Source organism: Ammodytes marinus, assembly GCF_949987685.1.
Source record: "Ammodytes marinus genome assembly, chromosome: 11".
Classification (NCBI taxonomy): domain Eukaryota; kingdom Metazoa; phylum Chordata; class Actinopteri; order Uranoscopiformes; family Ammodytidae; genus Ammodytes; species Ammodytes marinus.
Window position 1 is genome coordinate 4,336,909 of NC_137215.1, and position 22,434 is coordinate 4,359,342.

Here is a 22,434-nt window from a genome sequence, read left to right on the forward strand (position 1 = left end):
TGACACCTGCTGGAAGGTAAAATATTGACAGATATATATGTGTGTGTGTGTGTGTGTGTGTGTGTGTGTGTGTGTGTGTGCGTGTGCGTGTGCGTGTGCGTGTGCGTGTGTGTGTGCGTGTGTCTGTCTGTTTGTTGTATAGCTGAAGATTCACAGCATCCAATTGTTTAATAAAGCTATTTATAAAGATTTATTAACTCAAAAGGTACAAAATACAGATAAATAACACAGACAGTCATGATACCTCAGTCCATTCGTCATCCTCGACTCGTTCTTTCAACATGATAATATTGGTGATAATATGACAATAAACTTTTGGTTTGTTTTCATTTTTGTGGTCGTACAAAATATTTTTTTTTAAAGAAGAAAGAAAAAAGGTAAAAGGTACATCAGTCGGGGCGCTCCGGTGGCGTAGTGGATAGAGCGTGTACCATATTCGCTCCGGCCTTCGTTGAAGTGGTCGCGGGTTCAAGTCCGACCCGTGGACCTTTACTGCAGGTCATCTCTCTCCCCCCTCTCTCTCTCTCTGTCTCCCCATTTCAACTATGTAATGTCAAATAAAGCTTGAAAATAGATTAGATATGGATGGAACAAAACAGGCTGTCACTGCTGTTCGGGAGGGGATAGCAAACATTGTATCTGGTATTGCATCTATCAAAGGAGACATCGTAAAAATGGCTACAGTGGAAAGAGAGGATAACGATGAGTAATTAAAATTCATTGGGAAAATGGAAAGCATGTCAGTTGTGCAAGGTCAATGAATAATGAGAATGAAAATTGACTGTGTATTGGACTGCAGCTGCTTAACACATTTTTTTTGGCAAAATAATCAAAAACAAAAAACTAAATTGTGTTTTTTTTTGTTTTTTTTTCTGTAACAGTAAATATGTATCTGTGTATCTGAATCTGATGAAAATGGGGGCGGGACCTGATAAGCCTTTGGCTTCTTCCGTCACCCTTCGGACAACACAAAGTAAGATGTATGATGTGAAAGAGATAATTGTGTATTGTGTGGAATTGTCCGAAAGAATAATAATAAAAAAAAAATGTACTTCAGTCCAATTGTATGTCAGTAGTGTATGTTACTATGTTAAAAAAATATCAAAAACACATGATATGAACAAATGCTTGTAGTCAAGTAAGAGCAGTTTGTAAGCTTATCCCAGTTGAGAACACACTCTCCGTGACAGGTAGATTTTCCACGTGAATGTCCAGTAGTAACCAATGATGAGCAATAACCCCATACAAGTTTGTGAGGTCTCGGAAGTTGATATGACCTCGTTTCTTCAGCTGTATGGATCCACCATGTAAAAGGTCCTTTAAAAAGGTGCAGTCAGTGATTCTGGAGAACACTTGTTGTCAAAAATGACTTTGTGTCAAAATCAGTGAATATCTCCTCATGATCCGCTACCTGTCTGTACTGTGTGTCTGTACTGTGTGTGTGTGTGTGTGTGTGTGTGTGTGTGTGTGTGTGTGTGTGTGTGTGTGTGTGTGTGTGTGTGTGTGTGTGTGTGTGTGTGTGTGTGTGTGTGTGTGTGTGTGTGTGTGTGTGTGTGTGTGTGTGTGTGTGTGTGGTGATTTAAAAAAGAAAATCCAGTTATAATACACAGCCTAGACTCTGTAAACTGGTATGTTTACAAAGTGTACATAGACCCTAGGCTGTGTATTATCACACACACTTACAAACAGATACTAAATCATGAGGAGATATTCACTGATTTTGACAACAAGCGTTCTCCAGAATCACTGACTCCACCTTTAAGCCACAACTAGACCCAACGTCCATATCCGACAGTAGGCCACCAGTGTATGGCCCAGTAGAGTCTGTCATATAGTCTCTCATACTGGCAAAAGATCCTTTTTCAGGGGTAGAACTGTCCACGTTATTCCATCACAATATGGTTGGTGTCCGGAGGGAAGGAATACGCGAGTCAACCAGTGACTAGAGAGAGACAAGATAGAGGTTACAAGCAGAACAAGGCGGAATTTATCATAGATCAATCAGGGTTATTATACATAATTTTCCCCAATACATTTTAATAATGTCTGTTAATTTTAATTATATCTGTTCAATTGTTTACTGAAACTGTAATGCAAGTTACCCTTCCCCAGGCATTCTTGGGGATAAGCAAAAAAAGCAAGATTTTAAACTATAGTAACTCAATGAACTATTTTGCATAAGGTTAGACATGATTTGGACATTTTTATGAACATATTTTGAACACTAGCAAAACATAAGTGTACATTCAAAACTTCTCTAAAACATTCAGTTGTCTCAAAACCACTTCCAGGTCTGCAAAACATTATTATTGTTATTTTTTTTCAAATTTCAGAACTTTTCCAGTAATGTCAGGACCGTGGGAACCCTCTATAATGCACGGCTATCTAGACAGAAAATCTTTAAAAAAACGTTAGCGAGACACACCTTCGTTTCTCAACACAGAAGAAGACTTTCCAGTTATTCAGCCTGCCGTAGTTGTAAGGGTTTCTGTACACCTGGTAGAGCAGAGTTAGGGACAAAAGTTACAGCAATTACAAAGCGATCTGATTGGACGTCATAGCAGTTGTATACGCCAATTATACAACAGTTAGGAACCAATCAGATCGCTGGATTTAAGCCACCCGTTTTATAAAGCCAGTTTAAAAAAGGTGCCATTAAAGCTGGGGTATATGATTTCTGATTGGTCAAAGTTAACATGAGCTGTACACTTTGACCAATCAGAGCGAGGCTCCGATTCTCTGTTCTTATTGGCTGTTGGGACTGTCCATTCACTTTGGCACGACTTTGTTGGTGTAGAGCGTGTCAGGGAGGGACCAAAGAGAACAAGTGGAGCGGTTGAGGTATTTGGATTCGAATCTCTATCCCAACTGCCATTTTCTCTCCAAATCCTCCACCCCAGCTTTAAATGTAAATATCTAATTACTTATAATTGTGAGTTTGTAGTTCATCATAAAGAAAAGAAAAAATTGTTGCAAAGGTGGAATCAGCGATTCTGGTGAATGCTTGTTGTCAAGATCACTCTTAGTCAAAATCAGTGAATATCAGGGATAATACTCAGCCTAGGCTCTGTAAACGGGCATGTTGCTAGTAGCTACGGTAGGCGCCCCTTTGTTAACAAACCCTTTGCTTACATACTAGCTTACTAGCATACTAGGCTGTGTATTAACGCCAGATTGTTTTCAGCACACACACACACACAGTACGGACAGGTAGCGGATCGTGAGGAGATATTCACTAAATGATTTTGACAAAGTGATTTTGACAACAAGCATTTTCCTGAATCACTGACTGCACCTTTAAAAACTTGTCACAACTTGGAATTATTACTTAACTCACCCTTCCTTGTTCGGCCATTTTCTTTGTCTCTTTGCTGTTGATGTATTTCTCTATGCTTGTCTCTCCTCTGGATATGAGAGCCGCGTGCCACATGGTCAGAGCTCCCAGCGCCACTCCAACTGTGCTGTTAAGGACGAAAACGCATTTTATTATACCAGCTGCCAAGATAGTAAAGGACAACCCCTATGTATTGGTTTTATACATCATACTGACGTTTAGATTAAAAATTTAAATTGCACTTGTTACATCTCTGTGTATCACTAACATGTTGCACTTTGTATTTTGGTTTATTTGAAGCTATAGTACTGACGTGTTTCCTGTTGTTCTGAGTTTGTACCTTCATGGTTGAATGCAAAAAAGTGTCCGCTAAATAAAATGTAATGTAATGTAAGAACATTTCATAGTATACCATATCCACATGTTATGGAAGCAAAATAGCCAAACATCTCACAAATTATTATTCAGTTTTTCTGTGTCAAAATACTACACACACACACACAATGCTTTGAATAACTTTGCGGTGAGCGGTTACAAGAAGTGTCATGGTTACCTGGTTAGCACCCACATATAGATGATGCTCTTGTCAATCATCTTATCCTTAAAGGTGTAGGGCGGTGGAGCCGTCGAATAGCTGGCCTAGATTTAAAAAAAAAACATATATATATTACATACCTTTGATGGTATCTTTGAAATTGATAATATAAAAACTTCATATGAAAACACTTATATTATAAATTATTAAAAATCTTGTTTTTGTTTCAAATAAAATAAAATAAAAACAACATATATTACATAGCGGAAAATTAAAAACACTTTATTTTAATATTGTTTTTGAAGTCTTATTAAAAAAAAAACATAAATTACATACATTTGATGGTATCATTGATAATATTAACACTTCATATAAAAACACTTTTATTATATATTAATAAAACTGTAATATACAGCTCTGGAAAAATTTAAGAGAACATTCTGGATTTTTCTTCACTCTTCATCTCTACGTACATTACTTAATGGAAATGCTCTTAATGTCAATTTTTGTTTTTGGAATTTGTTAGAAATATTTGTCAGTAGTTTATAGGATAAAACCAAAATGTTCATTTTACTCAAACATATGCCTATAAATAGTCAAACAAGAGATTTGGAGTGGTCTCTTAATTTTTTCCAGAGCTGTAAATCTTTTTTTCGTGAATGCACTGAGCCCATACCTGTCCGGGGGGGAGAAGCCCAATAATCTCACCCATCCCTGTCACCGGGACCCCTGACTTGTCCGAGTCCAAATGCTTATGGCGCTAAAGGAACAGCCCGCGACCACACACCACACACACACCAGAGGGTTAAAGAGAGAAACAAGCCAGTGTCCTGTCAGTATTATGAACAGTTCAGACCCACAGAGAAAAGACACCAGGTAGAGGAAATGTGGCAGGAAAATATCTAACCAAGACTTAAAGCCCCTGTCAACCCAAACCCACAAAATCTTTCAGTTATTTGGGGAGTTAGTTCCATGATAGTAAAGCATCTGAAGAGAGTTAGGCATATTTATATTGAAATTAATTAAATAAAATGTAACCACAGTGGTACAGTAGTGTATGTATATCTGTGTGAGTAAGTGAGTGAGTGAGTGAGTGAGTGAGTGAGTGAGTGAGTGAGTGAGTGAGTGAGTGAGTGAGTGAGTGAGTGAGTGAGTGAGTGAGTGAGTGAGTGAGTGAGTGAGTGAGTGAGTGAGTGTGTGTGTGTGTGTGTGTATGCTTGCGTGCGTGCATTATTGCATGCATGTGTGTGTGTATGTTTGCGTGCGTGCATGATTGCGTGTGTGTGTGTGTGTGTGTGTGTGTGTGTGTGTGTGTGTGTGTGTGTGTGTATCTCACCTCCACAGCATGGTAGGCATCCAGGAAGAGGTTTCTCCCGCTGATGCTGCAGTACATGCAGCCCATGGACATGAAGAGGCAGAAACAGAAGAAGTACCGGTGGTTAAAGTGGCCCACGCAGTTATTCAGCCAGGCTGAGAGGAACAAAACGTTAAGGGGAAAAACACACCATCGTTTCATAGCTACAATATGGGATTTTTTTTTATATATCTAATATTACATTAAAAAAAAATTTAGAGACCAGTCTGGATTTTTCTTCAATCTTCATCTCTACATAACTTATTGAAAATGCTCTTTAATGACAAAAATGTATTGGAATTTGGTAGAAATGTTGTCAGTAGTTTATATTATAAAACCAAAATGTTCATTCTACTCAAACATTTGCCTATAAATAGTCAAACAAGAGAAACAGAATATTTGGAGTGGTCTCCAAATGAATTTTTTCCAGAGCGTAGAGTGTATGTTTGGCACAGTGGCAGTGAAAAAGGATACGACAGTGATGGTCCATTTTCAGAATGCACCTGCAAAGGAAAAAAGGAAATATTCAGTCTCGTACTTATACAAACAAAACAAATAATCTTTCTTTGCTTAAAGGGTAACTGAACCCCCTGTTTGAGCTACTGCACGATTTTGAAAAATGCTTTCAGACCATGGATTCTGAATTCCGTTTGAGAACCATTGTTTTTAAACATTCCGACATCAGCCGGCCGACTTTCGGGAGGGAGGGGGGCGCGCGGTGTCAGTGAAGGAGGGGGCTAGCTGCTAGTAGCTGTCACTCAGGAAGATCTGAATGACATGACTTCATTGAAATATCGAGTGACACAAAGTCTAACGGCACTATCGCTACACAGTGAGCTCATATGCCACACAGATGGGTCGTCTGAGGTGGAGGACTTTCTTATTCTAAATTGTTGGCGGGTGTTTCTATCGTAGTGTTAGGAGACCGAGTAGCGCAAGTGAACGAGCGGCAGTCTGTGTGTGTCTGTGTGTGAGCGAGGAGAGCGAGCGAGCGGTAGCGTGTGTCAATCAAGTGAAGTAATGAACAAGTCCGGGTCCGTGTGTGTGTGTGTGTGTTATACAGTGTGAGATAATGCAGACACACTGCCGATAGAAGTGAAGTGTGTTAACGTTAACCCCCGAAATAACATCCTTGGAGGGACAGTATAACAGTAGTAGCTCATGGATCAGCCATGGACCTGTGAAGAGCGTGACCGGCTTTGCGGAGACGTGATGACGTACATTAAGTCAACATGTACGTCATTTTTCGAACCCAAAGGAAAAAGTTTTTTTCAAATCTTAGTAAAGTTCTAAAATGATTTACAATACAAAACATTTCTTAAATTGCCGATATTTAACATATTGCAATTTTTTTCAATATCAACACCAGCATATAAGTGTTCCTTAACAACATAGTGATTTAATTCAGCTTCTATCTCAAAAAACAAGTAAAAGGGTGCAGTTACACTTTAAACGTCCTATGAGGAACTTATAAATGTTTATGAAACTGTTCAAATATGTTGTGGCATTTTTATAGAGTGCTTGGCGGCCTTATCAGTGCAGGAGTCACTAGGGCTAACTCCTGTTGATGCATTTTTATTATTGTATTGTTGTTGCATATTTGAAAAATTATAATAATTATAAATTATTAATTCATTCATTCATTCATTCATTTTTTATGCATTTTTAAGAACTGTACACACACATGGTATTTTTGTATTTATAGAATTTAAAAAAGGCTGTCTCTTTGGATACTAATATATTGTAAAAAAAAAAATCAAATTTATAAATAGTCAGATATCTCCAAATTGGATTCCTAAAAAAATTCCGTGAAAGTTGTTATACAAAAAGAAAATGTCAGTAATCAACTGGCAGTGTCATGGTGATATCTATAAGTCAAAAACGTTATACCCGGTTTACCTGCAGTGTCTCGCCTAAATGAAATACAGAGCACAAGTGAGCAGTGTGTATCTCACCTGTTACAGATGCCACAGTGGTGTGTCCTTGCTGGTTTTGGTCTGATGCATTTCTTGCACACGGCCACAAATGGACTGTTGTTTTTTTCCTATGTTGAAAGAAGAAACATAAGGAAATGTTTTAGTCGCATAATTAAATGTAAGTTTAAAAGGTGGAGTCAGTGATTCTGGAGAACGCTTGTTGTGTAAATCACTTTTTGGCAAAATCAATAAATATCTCCTCAAGATCCGATACCTGCTCGTACTGTGCGTACGGCGTCTGCTAAACAAAAAAAGGTATAATACACAGCTTAGGCTCTGTAAACCGGCATTTTGCTAGCTTGGGTAGGCCCCTTTGTTTACATAACAGTTTACAGATTTTTTTCTTTCGGGTGCACACACACAGGTAGTGGATCATGTAAGAGCCATTTTCCTGTTTGCCATTTGTGTTGTAATGTCTGTTTTGACCACTGAGTGTTGCTGTGCCCTACTGCAGGCACAGGTATAAAGGGTACGTCATTTGGGTTACCTCTGTTGATTGACCCCGGAAGGGCATACGGTTTTTGACCGCTAGAAGCTCAATTGTCAATGTTGTTATCACTGAGGAACCTAACGAATGTATTCCGTATTCACATGTGCAATAATTGGTGTCATGGTGAGCAGAATAAACGGGTTGCAAACCGGAGATGATCGCTTGGTTCAGTCATTGCTACACAGCTACATGATAGGCTACACACATTGAGGGAAACATCACAGCGCGTCAGCCAAGTCACCCGGGAGTCAGTCCACACGGAGCACACATATTGGATGTGGCTCCTATAGATCATGAGGGGATATTAACTGATTTTGACAAAATTATTTTGACAACAAGCATTCTCCAGAATAGCTGACTCCACCTTTAATTCAGGCACTTAACTAAAGCTATGTGTTGTTGTACAGACTAGTCTAAAGTGTCTTACTGTAGGTGGGTATCCGGGGGGAGTGGTGGTGGCCTTGTAGTAATGGAACACAATATGTGCGAGGTTCCAATGGCCATAAATGACGTGCCAAGTGATCCATGCCGTAGAGTAAGTTCTAAAGACCATAGGCAGGAGGATCCCATAGGCTATGGCCAAGATGGAGCTGGTCAGAACCACCACCAGAACCACAAACACCTGTAGGACAAAAGACAGTAAAAATGGAATAAGAATTTGGGTGAATAAAGATTTTGTACATTTGTGTATGCGCACGCACACACTCTCACAAAGAGACACGCACACACACACACACACACACACACACTCCCAGACACACACACACACTCACTCTCTCACAAAGAGACACGCGCACACACACACATACACACATACACTCCCAGACCCACAGACACACAGACCCCCCCACACACACATAGACACACACACACTCTTACCGCGCCAAACCAGCGAGTGACATAGTCCACGGTCCAAAGCACTGGCTCAAACACAGAGTCGAAAACCACATCGGAGTCGGTGAGTGAGTTGAAGTAAAGCGATCGGCCCAGCAGCACCATATAGGCCCAGAGTGTTCTCATCCACACAGGCAGTCTGCTGCGAACCCTCCTCAGGCACGGCCGAGACCGCACACACCGACACAAACGCATTCTGCATCTGGGATACGCACAAGCCTGCAAGGGGGAATAAATATACATATTAGGCTTGGGATTGGAAAAAAAATTCTATTGATTTTTGACAGAAATGTTACCCTGCTCTTTTTTATATATATTTTTTATTGTCTATAGCTGTACTCTGGCGTTTTTAGACAGCTAGCTCACACAAGCCTGCAAGGGGAATAAATATACATATTAGACATATTATTCGACATTATACTTTTTTTTTTTTTTTTTTTTTTTTTTTAATACTTTTCTCTACTCTACTCGCTCTTTTTTTTATATAAAATTATAAAAAATGCCCATAGCTGTACTCTGCAGTTATATATAGTGACGGCTAGTAGCTCCCCTCTCCTGTGTTGTATGACTGTATCTGCTCTGAAATCCACTGAGAAAACAAATAAAAACTTAAATTATGATTTTTTTTAAACACGTTATGGAATGGGAACGATACGATACGATCCAATATCTGTTTATCCAAATTCCATTGTGAAAGAGTTGAAGTCCTGACATACCTCTGTATTGTAACCATGCAAAGCAGTACAAAGGAATGGGTTCCAAATTTTTGTTGAAATATCTTTAATTCTTTGGGCTTTAGAAAATGTCAGCACACCTTTACAGAGAGGAACGGTTTGCATTTTAGCTTGACAATTTTTTTTTTTACAAAAATTCTGCTCTGATCCAGTCCACTAGACTTTTTTCAAACTCACAAAAATGCTGAATTCGTCAGTCAATCAAATTGGGCTGGTTATCAGTTTCAATTGTTTACATTAGTAACTGTGACAACTGACTGACACATTCACTTCATTGGGTACAGGGCTACAATTTGATCCCTTCTGGTGGGGTCCCAAATATAGCAATTAAGAGGTCCGTCCTTATTTGGACTCCAAGAAACCCCGTCAAAATCACAAAAAAGTCAGTCCAGAATTTGTGTAGTCTGGGACAATAAAAAAAAAACATATGACTCAATTCACAAGAGGAGGCGTGGCATCTGTCACACTGGTCCACAACATTTGGATACATTTCAGATAGTCTAGATTTGCTGAAATGGACTCTATGCAACTCTTTAAACTGTATAAGCTGCAGCCTGGCACAAGGGGGAGGTGAGCAACAGGGCTACACAACTAAAAGCGTAGCCTACAGGTGAACAAATAACAACACTGCTAATAAAAGAGAAATGGTTAATCAAATATGTAGGACTATAGGCTGTACAGGCAGCTAAACGAGTGTGTGGTTCAAATGACTAGCTGTTGCCTATGACTTATGTAGTAGCCTAGATGTCATTATACGCCTATCCCTGCTCTTCTGCATTCCAGACAAGGTGGAGTCTGGGTGGAGATTTTAGCTACCTGACCATGTATAAGGGGCATGTGCATGTCTGACAATGTTAAACATATCATAAAGATGAAACGTTTGTCGTAAATCTGTTAACAGCCTAAAAAAATGAATTGGAGCACAGTATTTCTCGATGTAAACAGTCTCGTAGAATCCTAACGCAAACCAAATAAATCCCTTTTGTTTGGATGCCACACTGATGTCAGTTTTTCCTATTCAACAACATTCGCGGTGACATTTTTAATAGGCTACATGTACATTTCAGATATTTAAGAGAATACTCACGTGTTCTATGAATGCGAATGGACAGCTGAAATCATCCCTCTCCTCGACATGTTCATAAAGAAAGGCCAAAAGCAAGACTATCGCCACACACTAGCGGAGACGAGCAGGATCAGGGTTCTTCTGTCAGACAGTTAAACAGATCTGATCCGCAGCGAGTGCGCATGCGCCAGAACGATAGCGCAAGGCATCTTGGTAGTTTGAGTCAGGAAGGGGTTATTTTAATTTTGTTTTTTTATTTTTTTATTCAATTCGAAAGTCTTCCAATACAAAATAGGAGTTGTAATATCACCGAATATTTAACAAATTATTTTATTATATGTCACATGCCATGTCATAAAACAGTTCAAATCTGAAATAAATTATAACATCCATTGAAATCAATAATTTAAAAAATCATGAAATTAATTGAGGGGGGGGGTAATCAATATATAATCCAAGTTAATTCACAAGTCACAAGTCTCTATTATTCCACATTTATTAATGACGGTAACTGTAGTTCTAAGATCTCTGGGACTTGTAGTCCGTAGAGGCAGCTGTTCTGCTAGCTTCACTAGCTACACTCTCTCGCCATGTGCAGCCAGTAGTTAGCGGGGGAAAACTAACTTTTACAGCCTTAAATTTAAGCTAGCCGTGTGCGCTGTTTGTTGTGCGTCAACATGTCGTTTTGTTTCAACTTCGAGGTTCCAGAACAAACAACGAACACGGACAACCACCACGGAAAAGAAAAGAAAGAGAATGCTACAAAACATGTGAGTGGTGTGTGTGTGTGTGTGTGTGTGTGTGTGTGTGTGTGTGTGTGTGTGTGTGTTAGCTAACTGTCAATGTGTTCTCTAGCGAATGTAAAGTTACTCAAAGTGCTGTCAGTTGGAGTGAGACACGTGTTTTCTGCCAATTTTAAGTTCTAGAATGAGAATGTTCGTTATAAAAAGGAAAATGCATATGATAAAATATAGGATATGCGCACATGGGTGGTAGTGACTGCAAGAATATGAACCCTTTTAGTAGGAAGGTTTTTGTATAACTTTATTGAAAACAAATTACAGTACAGTAGAATTCTGTTTTTAAGAATGTACCTACACAATAATCACAGCTACATCCATAATAAATGCAGTGTCAGTCATTTCACAACACAACAACGTAAAGTAAAGAGAAATACACACACACACACACACACACACACACACACACACACACACACACACACAAAAATCGGGGTCTGTTCAGTTAGTTGAAATGTCTATAATCATCGAATAGTTTTTGCCAATTTAGAATTTCGGATTTTTAATCTTTGATTGGTGGTCAACTATGTTATCACTGGTGTAGGCTATTGGTGCATTCAAAAGCCACTGCTGAGGGTCGCCTTGGTAGCTCACTCGGTAGAGAGCGTACCGTTAACGCATGTCCTTGTAACGGTGTACACGGGTTCGACCCTTAACTTGCATGTTTACAGATAGTTATGTGAAAAAATGAAATATCGTAATATGTAAAAAGCTTTGATTCTATAGCGTCTTAAACAGGTCGTGGCCTCTGTGCAGTAGGCCAGGATTTGGTAGCTGGTGCTAAAATCAAATCTCTCCGCAACCTCAATCCCACGAGCAACGTGTGCTTTCTGGGACAAAAATGAGAGAGAAATATATTTTTGTATTATTTTTTTCCACTTACTTAATCCTTTCTACTCACATTAGTTCAGACTGTATTAGTTGTTATTGTTATGTTCGACACTAGTGTTCTGAGTATAGATAGATAGTATATAAAAGAATATTGCCTGCCTGCCTGTCTGGCATTTTTATCTCAATGTGGCCCTCTCGTGGTGGGTGTTTTCTATGTGAACAGTTTGACCAAATGTCTCAGTGTACAGCTCTGGAAAAAATGTAAGAGACCACTCCAAATATTCAGTGTCGTATTATGTCAACCAAGTAAAATTGTATCAGTCTAAAATACGTTTTTATGAGCAATGAGATATCCTACCAGCAGGGGGCGAAATCTACCCATGGACCTTTACTGCAGGTCATCTCTCTCTCTCTCTCTCTCTCTCTCTCTCTCTCTCTCTCTCTCTCTCTCTATCTCTCTGTCTCCCCATTTCAACTCTGTACTGTCTATTAAAGCTTGAAAATGCCAAAAAATAATATGTAAAAAATATATATATATATTTACACACAATGAAAACCACAAATGAAAATAAACTGTCTAACACTGCTTGCTTTTACCCCTTTTTACTCTTTTCAGACTAGAGTATTCTACCAAACAATGTTCTAATGTGTATTCTATGCTTGATGTATTTTAATCTTGATGTATTTCATGCCCCCTGTGAAGCACTTTGAATGGCCTGAATTGAGTCTGAATTGTGCTATAGAAATAAACTTGCCTTGCCTTGCCTTCAAATGCCCATCCCTGACACACACTGCTTTGTATGTTTTTGTTTCAGACTGTGGACACTACCAAACCGTGCGAGCCAGTGAAAGAAGCGAAGGAGCACTTTGCCCTGTCGGACCCCCATTCTCTCCTTACCGACTCTGTCGCCGAATCCGTTACCATAGGAACCCTCCCTCCTCTTTACTTCCTCAACGAGACGGTTTTCGAACGGACGGCCTCGGAGCGCGATGACGTCGAAAATATCCTCCATCGCACCGCGGAGCAGCGGTCCGATTTGATCTCCGGTGTGTACGAGGGCGGGCTGAAAGTCTGGGAATGCACCTACGACCTCCTGGAGCTCATCGAGAGAGACGGGGAGACTTTCATGGGGAAAAGGGTGCTCGATTTGGGCTGCGGTGCCGGTCTGTTGGGGATACTGGCCCTGAAAAGAGGTGCCAGGCAAGCCCACTTCCAGGACTATAACAGCACGGTTATCGAGCAGCTCACGGTGCCTAATGTGATAATAAACTGCCAAGAGGATGAAGATGACGTAGGCAGCGAAGAGGAGGGTGACAAAGAAGGCAGCGGGAAGAAGATGAAAATCCAAGATGGCGGTGAAAAGAATTCGAAAGAGGACGTAAAAAATGGCAGCCCTCCTACTAAGAAAAAAGCATTGGATGTACTATCGAAAAACCCATTGCTGTCAAAATGTCGCTTTTTCTCCGGCGATTGGAGCACGTATCTCGCATTGGTTGAGAAGGACGACCCACCGCAACCCAAATATGACATTATATTCACCTCAGAGACCATCTATAACACAGCATACTACCCCACGCTACACGAGACCCTCCATAGACTGCTAGCACCAAACGGGCTGGTTTACCTGGCCACTAAAGCACACTACTTTGGGGTAGGGGGAGGACTGCACCTGTTTGAGTCGTTCGTGGAGCAGAAAGGGGTTTTCTCTTTGGAGCGCGTGTGGGACGGGGACGAGGGACTGCAGAGACATGTGGTGCTGCTACGGTTTAAAACAACGACAAAGGACACCTGTAAAAAGTGAAGCAGGACTGGGTGTTAATACAATGTTTAAAGGTCGAGTCAGTGATTCTGGAGAAAGCTAGTGAATATCTCCTTGCGATCCGCTACCTGTATATAGTGAGTGTACTGAAAAAAAGTGTGTTAATACACAGTTTCGGCTCTGTAAACGGGAATTTTGCTAGCTCTCTGGGCCCCTTTTTGTTTACATACCAGTTTAAAGAGCCAAGGCTGTGTATTAACAGTAGTACCTGCACCTAGATGAAAAAGTTAGGCAGACCGGCCCACCTTTAATTTGTTATAATTGTCAGGGACTCTTATGCTCTGTTGAAAAAGTTGATTACAACATAGTTAAATGCATATAAATAAATGTATATACCTCTAAATGTCAGTTGTGCTACAGTGCTAAAACAAGGCTGTAATAAAATATGCTATCTCATGATCTACCATTTGCCCTAAACACCTTCTTTCACTTCCTATGTAGATATTTGAATATGTCTGTCTGCCAGTAAGTGCAGGGGTGTGTGTGTGTGTGTGTGTGTGTGTGTGTGTGTGTGTGTGTGTGTGTGTGTGTGTGTGTGTGTGTGTGTGTGTGTGTGTGTGTGTGTGTGTGTGTGTGTGTGTGTGTGTGTGTGTGTGTGTGTGTGTGTGTGTGTGTGTGTGTGTGTGTGTGTGTGTGTGTGTGTGTGTGTGTGTGTGTGTGTGTGTGTGTGTGAGTGTGAGAGAGAGAGAGACTATATAACAGTACCTACATGACACCTCGTTGACTTTTTATTTTCCTCTTAACATTTGCCTATAGTTTAAACAATGTCCTTAGAAACCTGTAAAATAGAGTTGGTTGGTTGTTTTGTTTTTGTGTTCACATTTTCAGTGTGTGTGTGTATGTTACAGGTCTTTAGATGCATCAGGGAGGAGAAGAGAAAAAGGAAATGGGCTCAGTGACCTTTCTAAATGTTCAAACAGCAGCATGAAAGCCCGGCTTGTTTCCGATGTCCGGCTAGAAATGTCAATTGCAACTTATCCCACCGATATCCCAGGATGTAGGTCTGGGAAGTGGATGCTAAAGTCACTGCACATCAATGGTGGGACTCTATGGGGGTCTCTGTATAGCTATTAGAATAGAATGTGTTTATTGCCATTTGCACAGGTACAAGTCAAGACAGTAAAGGTGCATTTGGGATTCTTGTGCGACTCTCCCTGAATCAGCTTAAACAATTATATATATATAAGATATGATAGCATTATAACAACAAAAAAGTATACAAATAATAACAGTAAGAATAAGTAAGTGGTAGTAACAGCTAAGTGATTTTAAATACACTGTACAGAAGCTATATGCTGTATTATTATAAGTAATGGCTACTCTTGTGTCTCTGGTGTTTTTAAAATTTGGTTAAAGATAGATTTTTTTTAATGTCCTTTTGGGTGTGTCAGAGAAGTGGACATTTTCTAAGGTCTATTCTCATAACTGATTAAAGAAACTTTCCTCACAGGGAAAATGTGATCCCTGGGACACTGTTTGAAGTTAGAATGCTACCTAAAACGTTACTGTTTCACTGTTGTTGTTGTTGTTGTTTACAGCAGCAGGGCCCACAGTTTTGTTTATGAACATATTCTAATCATACGTTTGGTTCCAGGTTCCTCAAAATGATTATGATTTATGATGATAGAAATCTTCAACACTATAAGAAAAGTACATGGACAAAAATATTTTTCTAACCTAACTGCAGGCTCTCTATATGTAAACAACAAATCCCCCTCCTCTGAAACTGCATAGCACACCTTTTAAAAGCCACTACGTAATCTGGGAAAATTCTCCATTTGTTAACATACAAGAAGGTCATGACACATAATATTGAGCATACACAGATACATGCTTCCTTGTACAAGAAGGGATCTGTGCCTTGACTTTTCCAACACCGTTTGGAAAATCCCCCCTTTCCTCCCCATCAAGGAAATCCATTGAACTAATCCGACCGGGCATTTTTTTAAATTTTTTCTTTTTTTTTCTGAGGAAGTACAGACCAGTTTCTCGCGTATGAGGTGACTAGGTAAAGAGGAAATAAAAAGATTTTTTTCTTTCTTAGAAGGTCGCCAAACAATGAAACTGTTTTCATATTATTGTCCGCCGGGTTTATTGAAAAAAAAAAAAAATTCTTGGTATTACCCTGCTGACGCTGTTCTTTCATGATCATCTGATAAAAGCACAATTGGTATCACATCTCTGCTATGTTTGACTAGGAGAGCAAACAAGGTTATTTTAGGCAGGCTGTGTGTGTGTGTGTGTGTCTGTTTTTGTGTGTGTTTGAATACACTCCTATCAGTTACCTCACCTGAATAAATGACTTGAGTTAGACAAATATTCTCATGAATTGATCCAGTGACGCACACAGCACCGATGATGAATAATATTTGGCAAAGATTTTTTTTTTTTTTAATTAAATAAAAAAACAATATTCTAGGCAGTGGTTTATACCTGAAAACAATACTTTAATAAGAGTATAGATGCATTATTACAAAAATATAATAATATACAGTATATCCATTATAAGTTAAAAGTCACCATATTACAATACCACTTAAGAGTAAAAATTCAAAAGTATCTACAGCTCCGGAAGAAAATGAAGAGACCAGTCTGGATTTTTCTTAAATCTTCATCTCTACATAACTTATTGAAAATGCTCTTAATGAAAAAAAAATTATTGGAATTTGGTAGAAATGTTGTCAGTAGTTTGTAGTATAAAACCAAAATGTTCATTCTACTCAAACATATGCCTCTAAAGAGTAAAACCAGAGACACTGAACATTTGGAGTGGTCTCTTAATTTTTTCCAGAGAGTATTTTGGTTGTGTGGGACCGCAAATAAATGTTCTGTTCATTGTGGGTTTGAGGATTCATGTTTCAATATTCCCCACTGAATTGTGGTGGAGTAGAAGTATTAAGTTGCACGAATAGAAAATACTAAAGAAAAGTGCCTTTAACTTGAACTTAAAGGAATAATTCACCCATACAGAACCGGCGTTCTATTATTATAAAGTCGCTATTATAACATAATGAATGAGGTTTTTCTTCCCTCAGTCTTTCCTTGGCCCAGCTAATCCTGTTAATCCTAACCCTAAATTTTTACTAGTGTGATGTCACGCATGGTAAAATGTAGGGTGAGGTTAGACAGTGAGACCATAAAACACTCTTTCTGCCTTTTCTCAGGCTAGGAGGAACTGATTTCTAAAAATGTTTGCACATTTATACTACATAGGATCTCAGAGTTCAATACACCTTCATATTTCCACCGGTGAAGTAGGTCTTTAAGTAGTAAAGCTATTGAGTAAATATACTTAGCTGCATTGCACCTCTTCCTAGGAAACTTAGCCACCAACTCAAACATGACTATGCATTTCAGATTTCAACACCCACCACAGTTCTGTGTTGACAGAATTTCCGCTTCTCCACTATGATCTAAACATACTGTACTTTCGAACTGTACTTCTCTCTTACAGTCATACAAACGAAACACAAAATAGGTTTCTGTTTGCAACTTTCCAGCAGTGTTACGGGCTGCGTCATCTCGACAGCTGTTCTCTGTGTACGTGTGTGTGTGCGTGTGTGTGTGTGTCTGTGTGTCTCTCTCTCTGTATGTTTGTGTGTGTGTGTGTGTGTGTGTGTCTCTGTATGTGTGTGTGTGTGTCTCTCTATGTCTCTGTATGTGTGTGTGTCTCTCTGTGTCTCTGTATGTGTGTGTGTGTCTCTGTGTGTGTGTGTGTGTGTGTGTGTGTGTGTCTCTGTGTCTCTGTATGTGTGTGTGTCTCTGTATGTGTGTGTGTGTGTGTGTGTGTGTGTCTCTCTGTATGTATTTGTGTGTGTGTGTGTGTGTCTCTCTCTCTGTGTCTCTGTATGTGTGTGTGTGTGTGTGTGTGTGTGTGTGTGTGTGTGTGTGTGTGTGTAGGGGAATTCCTGGTTCCTTCGACACAGCCTTTCCTCTGCTTGCTCACAGGCTGCTTATGGGAACAAGGGGCAGGGCCATGTTCAGATGGTTTTCCTCAGAAACTATTATGTGTTGATTCATCGTGAGGGGGCGTGCTATTCACTCCCACTGTTTCCTTCTTACTGGGAAGTGACTCTGTGTGTGTGTGTGTGTGTGTGTGTGTGTGTGTGTGTGTGTGTGTGTGTGTGTGTGTGTGTGTGTGTGTGTGTGTGTGTGTGTGTGTGTGTGTGTGTGTGTGTGTGTGTGTGTGTGTGTGTGTGTTTAGCAGGCTTACCGAACGGAGGGAGTGTATGAGCAACAGATAGACTGGTGAGTGATGTGGAAGGTGCTGGTATTTAAGGTCCTTAGCTTTTGAATGTCAGGCAGTGCATTGTATTTTGGACTTGCGAGAGAGAGGTAGCAGAAAATACAGGTGAATTGTGTCAGGGTCTGTGTGTGTGTACGTGTGTGTGTGTGTGTGTGTGTGTGTGTGTGTGTGTGTGTGTGTGTGTGTGTGTGTGTGCGTTCATTTAATTCGGAAAGATTTGCCAGTGCTTATTCAACATTGGAACATATTTGAGTTGAAAAGGAAGTGTGGTTTAGTTTAAGAGTTGGAATCCTGGGAGGCCACTCAAGACGAGATGTTTTTCTGATTAGATATACAAGAACTGGACTGAAAACTTCACTGGATGACTATGGGGTGAGTATAAAGGAAGGAAGCTATCTCTATACTGGTCAAAGTATGGTCTATTTGAAAAGGATTATTGGACAGATTTAATCTTGTATAGTATAGTTTGATATGCCGAAACAAAAGAACAATCTACAGAGTTTCAATATGTTTTTAGTTACAATTGTTTCAATAGGTAAGTTGATGACTAGGGTAAGAATACAGATAGGCTACTATTTCCAGAATTGTAATGTAACTACGCCAGCACTGTAATTAAGTACAAGTTGGAGGCACTTGTACTTTACTTAAGTATTCTCTTTTCATGCTATTTTATACATCTATGCAGTGGTACATATTCTACAGTCCACTATATGTGCAGCTTTTAAACTTAAGATACAAGTTACGTTAACAATTAAGACGAAATATATGAAGAGTTTTTCAAATATTGTTAGCAACTCTAACAACAACAAATTGGCTATTGACTATTTTGATGATAATGCTTGATTTTTAATGCAAATATGCCTGTAATGTCATCGCTTAAAGTACATTTTCCCAAAGCAGCTTCCCCAACCCTGGCCATCATTCATAGTTTACATTTGCATGTATACAGCAGCTGTGCAATACGTAACTTTAGATCACATCTACTTTGTCATAAATAGGCAACAGTTACAAAAAAATACAAAACTCCAAAATGACTTTATGATAGAATAGAACGTTTGATAGGTCGCCCTAGTAACCAAACCATCTCAACCTAATTCTTGTAAAAGCTTTATGAACCATTAAAATGAAGGTCCCTGCGTTCCAAATCACATACTCTTTCTTTTTACTACACTACATACTAAAGTACAGAAGAGTTTTAGGGCCATAGGAGAGAAAAAAAACATCAGACAAGGAAGTATTTTTTCCATTATGTCGAGAAATGTCAAGAATAAAGACGAATACTCCAAAAATGCTATTGTTGGAGTTAGTGGGGCATTTGTTTATGTATTTTCAGCATACTTCAATTGACGTGCATGTATTGGGACGTCCTAAAATCTTTTTCTGGCATACTAAATAGTAGGGAAGTATCGGGATTGGAACGTAGGGAGTGTGTCCACTGTAGGCTCAGGCTAAGCAGCGACTTAATCAGATTGTGTTGATAGATAAGAGTATTGCTCTGCTCTGGTCAAGGAAAGAAGAATGACTCATCAGTTATGACCGGTACACTCCCAGGAAACCAAACAATATGATTACTAACACACAGCCCCGTTGTACAAGTATCTTTGAACCCTACACAAGGCAAGGCAAGTTTATTTCTATAGCACAATTCAGACACAAGGCCATTCAAAGTGCTTTACAGGGGCATGAAATACATCAACATTAAAATACATAATACACATTAGAAAAGCGAATGAATAGAAATAAAACATTTAAAAGCTATAGAACATTTAAATACAATAACAAGGTTAGCCTAAGTTTGTTATTAACCAACGGGCGGGCCGGGTATTCAATTACGACACTTTTCCTTGACCTGAAAAAAAACACCTCACCCAAAATGGCTGAAGTCAATATTGACAGTGACGGTACAGTGAGATAATTCCTATGTGTTATCTTAGCCTCTGTTGTTTATTCACTTATGACTGACGGTACATTCTTTTAGGAGACATGTAATGGGCTTACAGTAAATGGTTCAATAAAAGTTTAAGGAAGGCCACACCTGGATAAGCTCAGGAAACTCCTATCTATCTGGCGGTTGGATTGGGAAACAACCGGTTCTACTGACTATCACTTGGCACTGAATTCCCTATTTGGGCATTGGGCCATTCTCTTAGCTTAGAGTAGTGCACTAATTTGAAAGCCCTACATACTAAGATCTGATTGGTCAACATATACAGGAGAATGACATGTTTAATTTGCCTGTGCTGTGCTAACATAATGCGGAAGTTGGTATTTATATCTATTCTGTTATATCTATTTGAACACTTTCACAACTGTATAACAGTTGAATATACGATGCAAAAACTTTAATGTCAGTCTAACATGATAAATGAACTTGATTGTTCTTGTCAACAGGCTAGTATTGACTTTAGTTCCTTGCCATCAAGGTATAAAGTTAACACTAGTTTGTAGACAGTAGCTTTGTTTTGGCATATCAGACTATTCAAGATTAAATATGTCAAAGAGTCCTTTTTTAAGAGACCTACTTTGACCAGTTGGAGGTAGTCCGTGGTGTTAGAAAAAGGGTACAGGGTCAATGGGAATTGAATTAAAGAAACAATGGTCAGATTAATATGAATTCCTTGTTTCCTATGCCCTAAAAAGGTTTGTAGATAGTAGCTTCAGTAGTTAGCAATTACTACTACTTGAATCCCTATGTGAATATGAAATAAGTTGAACTACCAGCAAGCTACTGCAAAAAGTGAATTACTACTTTAATTAAATGCAGTCCTCTTACTCCCACTCATATTATTTGAATGATGGCTGTGTAAGATCTTCCGTTAACCACAGTCATGGTGTCTTGCTCAATCGTCTGATGAAAGCAGTTGGTCTGACGGTATCACCTCACCATCTCCCACGCTATTCTCAAGAATCAGGGATGGTCATGATGAGTGAGTCAACCACAGCGTACTCTGTGTGACACTTTAGGCTACATCATACTAGTATAACCTTTATTTAACAAAGCAAGTCTCAATGAGAAGAAAATGTAACCTTTATTTATACAGGTAAATCTTTTGCGACAGAAACCTGGCAGAATGGACAGCAGTGTTACAGTTTCAACATCAAGACATAAAACAAGTTCAAAATTCACCTTGACTTCAATTGGGAAAATACATCAAAATTATGGATGAAAACAATTAGCAATTTCCAAAATGGAGTCTGACTTTAAACTCTTGACAATGTCTTTAAGTTCATTGAGAGTCATAAGGACCTGAAGTTTGAGCTCCTTCTGCAGGTTATTCCAGGAAGAGGGGGCAAAAAAAATGTGTAGCCTTATTATACATACTGTATCTAGCCTATTGAGTATATTTAACTGGCTTTTGTTGTTAATAAAAAAAAATATTAATTTGTGTTATTATGGCTTATTTTGGTTATCTTTTTCATCAACACTTGCGCAATGAATGAAGAAAATTAAGCGCAAGTTGTTTCAAATGAGGTTTTGATAGGTGCTCTACTATGGGAACTGGTTAAATAAAATAAACGTTATGTTGTGTTGTTAGTTGTAGATGCCTTTATGTGTTTTGTGATTGATTGGGACGTATCAATATATTGTGAATTGTTTCGATGATTAAACCGTTCAAGGATGAAGAAGCTCCAGTAAGTCTTGATAGGTGCTCTACTATGAGAACTGAATTCCATAGATGGTGGTTGTCTACAGGTGTCATCTATGGGCTCAGTTCTTCTGGCATGGCACTAGTTTACTCATCTCAACTTTACAGCACTAAAAAGCGGAAATATTGACCATCAGAAAGCCTGAATATACTACTGAATGCTGTTTTGTGTATAATGGATTGGATTTATATAGCGCTTTTCGAGGCACTCAAAAGCGCCTTACAGGGTTCCAGGTTCCATTCATTCACACACAGTCATACCGGTTGCGGAAGCGTGGCTGCCATTCAGTGCCTATGGCCCCTCCGACCACCACCTCCTCAAACATACAGCAGTCATACACATTCACACGTATTTTATTACCTGTCTTCAAATGATTAATAACAAGGGCATTTTTCAAATTTCAGGTAATATTTCTGTGAATTAAATAAAAACATTGGTATGATTTGATTTGATTGAAGTTGATGGAAAGCATATTGAATATTGTTAATAAATCAAGTTAAAGTGAATTACTTGCCTCTGTGATTTATTAAACCTCATTTCAGTTTGAGTTTTTAAAAATTTTGTTTTAAAATGTTAATAACAAATGTATCATAAACCAGACAATTAACAACATATGGACAAATCCTTTCTGTAATAACCTTCAGAATATAGTGCTGAGAATGATTATGGAAAGATTAGTTGATGTAAGTGCTTTACAAGTTGAGAT

General features: G+C 39.0%; 3 protein-coding genes across 4 annotated transcripts in view; 2 read left to right on the forward strand and 1 right to left on the reverse strand.

Moving 5' to 3' along the window:
* The window catches only part of antxr1d (ANTXR cell adhesion molecule 1d), a 152,898-nt gene that overhangs the window by 90,545 nt on the left and 39,919 nt on the right, over positions 1 to 22,434 (forward strand). The window lies entirely within an intron of this gene.
* On the reverse strand, positions 181 to 10,533 carry zdhhc16a (zDHHC palmitoyltransferase 16a). Of its 2 annotated transcripts, XM_080036524.1 has the most exons (11): positions 10,405 to 10,533; positions 8,569 to 8,802; positions 8,117 to 8,311; positions 7,179 to 7,267; positions 5,698 to 5,726; positions 5,206 to 5,339; positions 4,546 to 4,629; positions 3,888 to 3,973; positions 3,338 to 3,461; positions 2,426 to 2,496; positions 181 to 1,942 (listed from the first exon to the last, which is right to left on the reverse strand). In XM_080036524.1, the coding sequence occupies exons 2-11, from the start codon at positions 8,776 to 8,778 to the stop codon at positions 1,840 to 1,842; spliced, it is 1,125 nt and encodes a 374-aa protein (XP_079892650.1). In that variant the 5' UTR covers positions 8,779 to 8,802; positions 10,405 to 10,533; the 3' UTR covers positions 181 to 1,839. The 2 variants fall into 2 exon arrangements, with proteins under 2 accessions (XP_079892650.1, XP_079892651.1); XM_080036525.1 differs by lacking the exon at positions 4,546 to 4,629.
* On the forward strand, positions 10,969 to 14,227 carry mettl18 (methyltransferase 18, RPL3 N3-histidine). The gene is made up of 2 exons (XM_080036517.1): positions 10,969 to 11,153; positions 12,830 to 14,227. Exons 1-2 carry the CDS (start codon positions 11,061 to 11,063, stop codon positions 13,814 to 13,816), a joined length of 1,080 nt encoding a protein of 359 aa, XP_079892643.1. The 5' UTR covers positions 10,969 to 11,060; the 3' UTR covers positions 13,817 to 14,227.

What these genes read in the sequence shown, in the direction of transcription:
- zdhhc16a (XM_080036524.1), bottom strand. Translation starts at nt 8,778, where the DNA reads ATGCGTTTGTGTCGGTGTGTGCGGTCTCGGCCGTGCCTGAGGAGGGTT. An exon ending in TCACTCGCTGGTTTGGCGCG is followed by an intron (nt 8,312 to 8,568) that starts GTAAGAGTGTGT and finishes TTTGTCCTACAG; the next exon opens with GTGTTTGTGGTTCTGGTGGT. An exon ending in ATGCCTACCATGCTGTGGAG is followed by an intron (nt 4,630 to 5,205) that starts GTGAGATACACA and finishes CTGTTCCTTTAG; the next exon opens with CGCCATAAGCATTTGGACTC.
- mettl18 (XM_080036517.1), top strand. Translation starts at nt 11,061, where the DNA reads ATGTCGTTTTGTTTCAACTTCGAGGTTCCAGAACAAACAACGAACACG. An exon ending in AAGAGAATGCTACAAAACAT is followed by an intron (nt 11,154 to 12,829) that starts GTGAGTGGTGTG and finishes TTTTTGTTTCAG; the next exon opens with ACTGTGGACACTACCAAACC.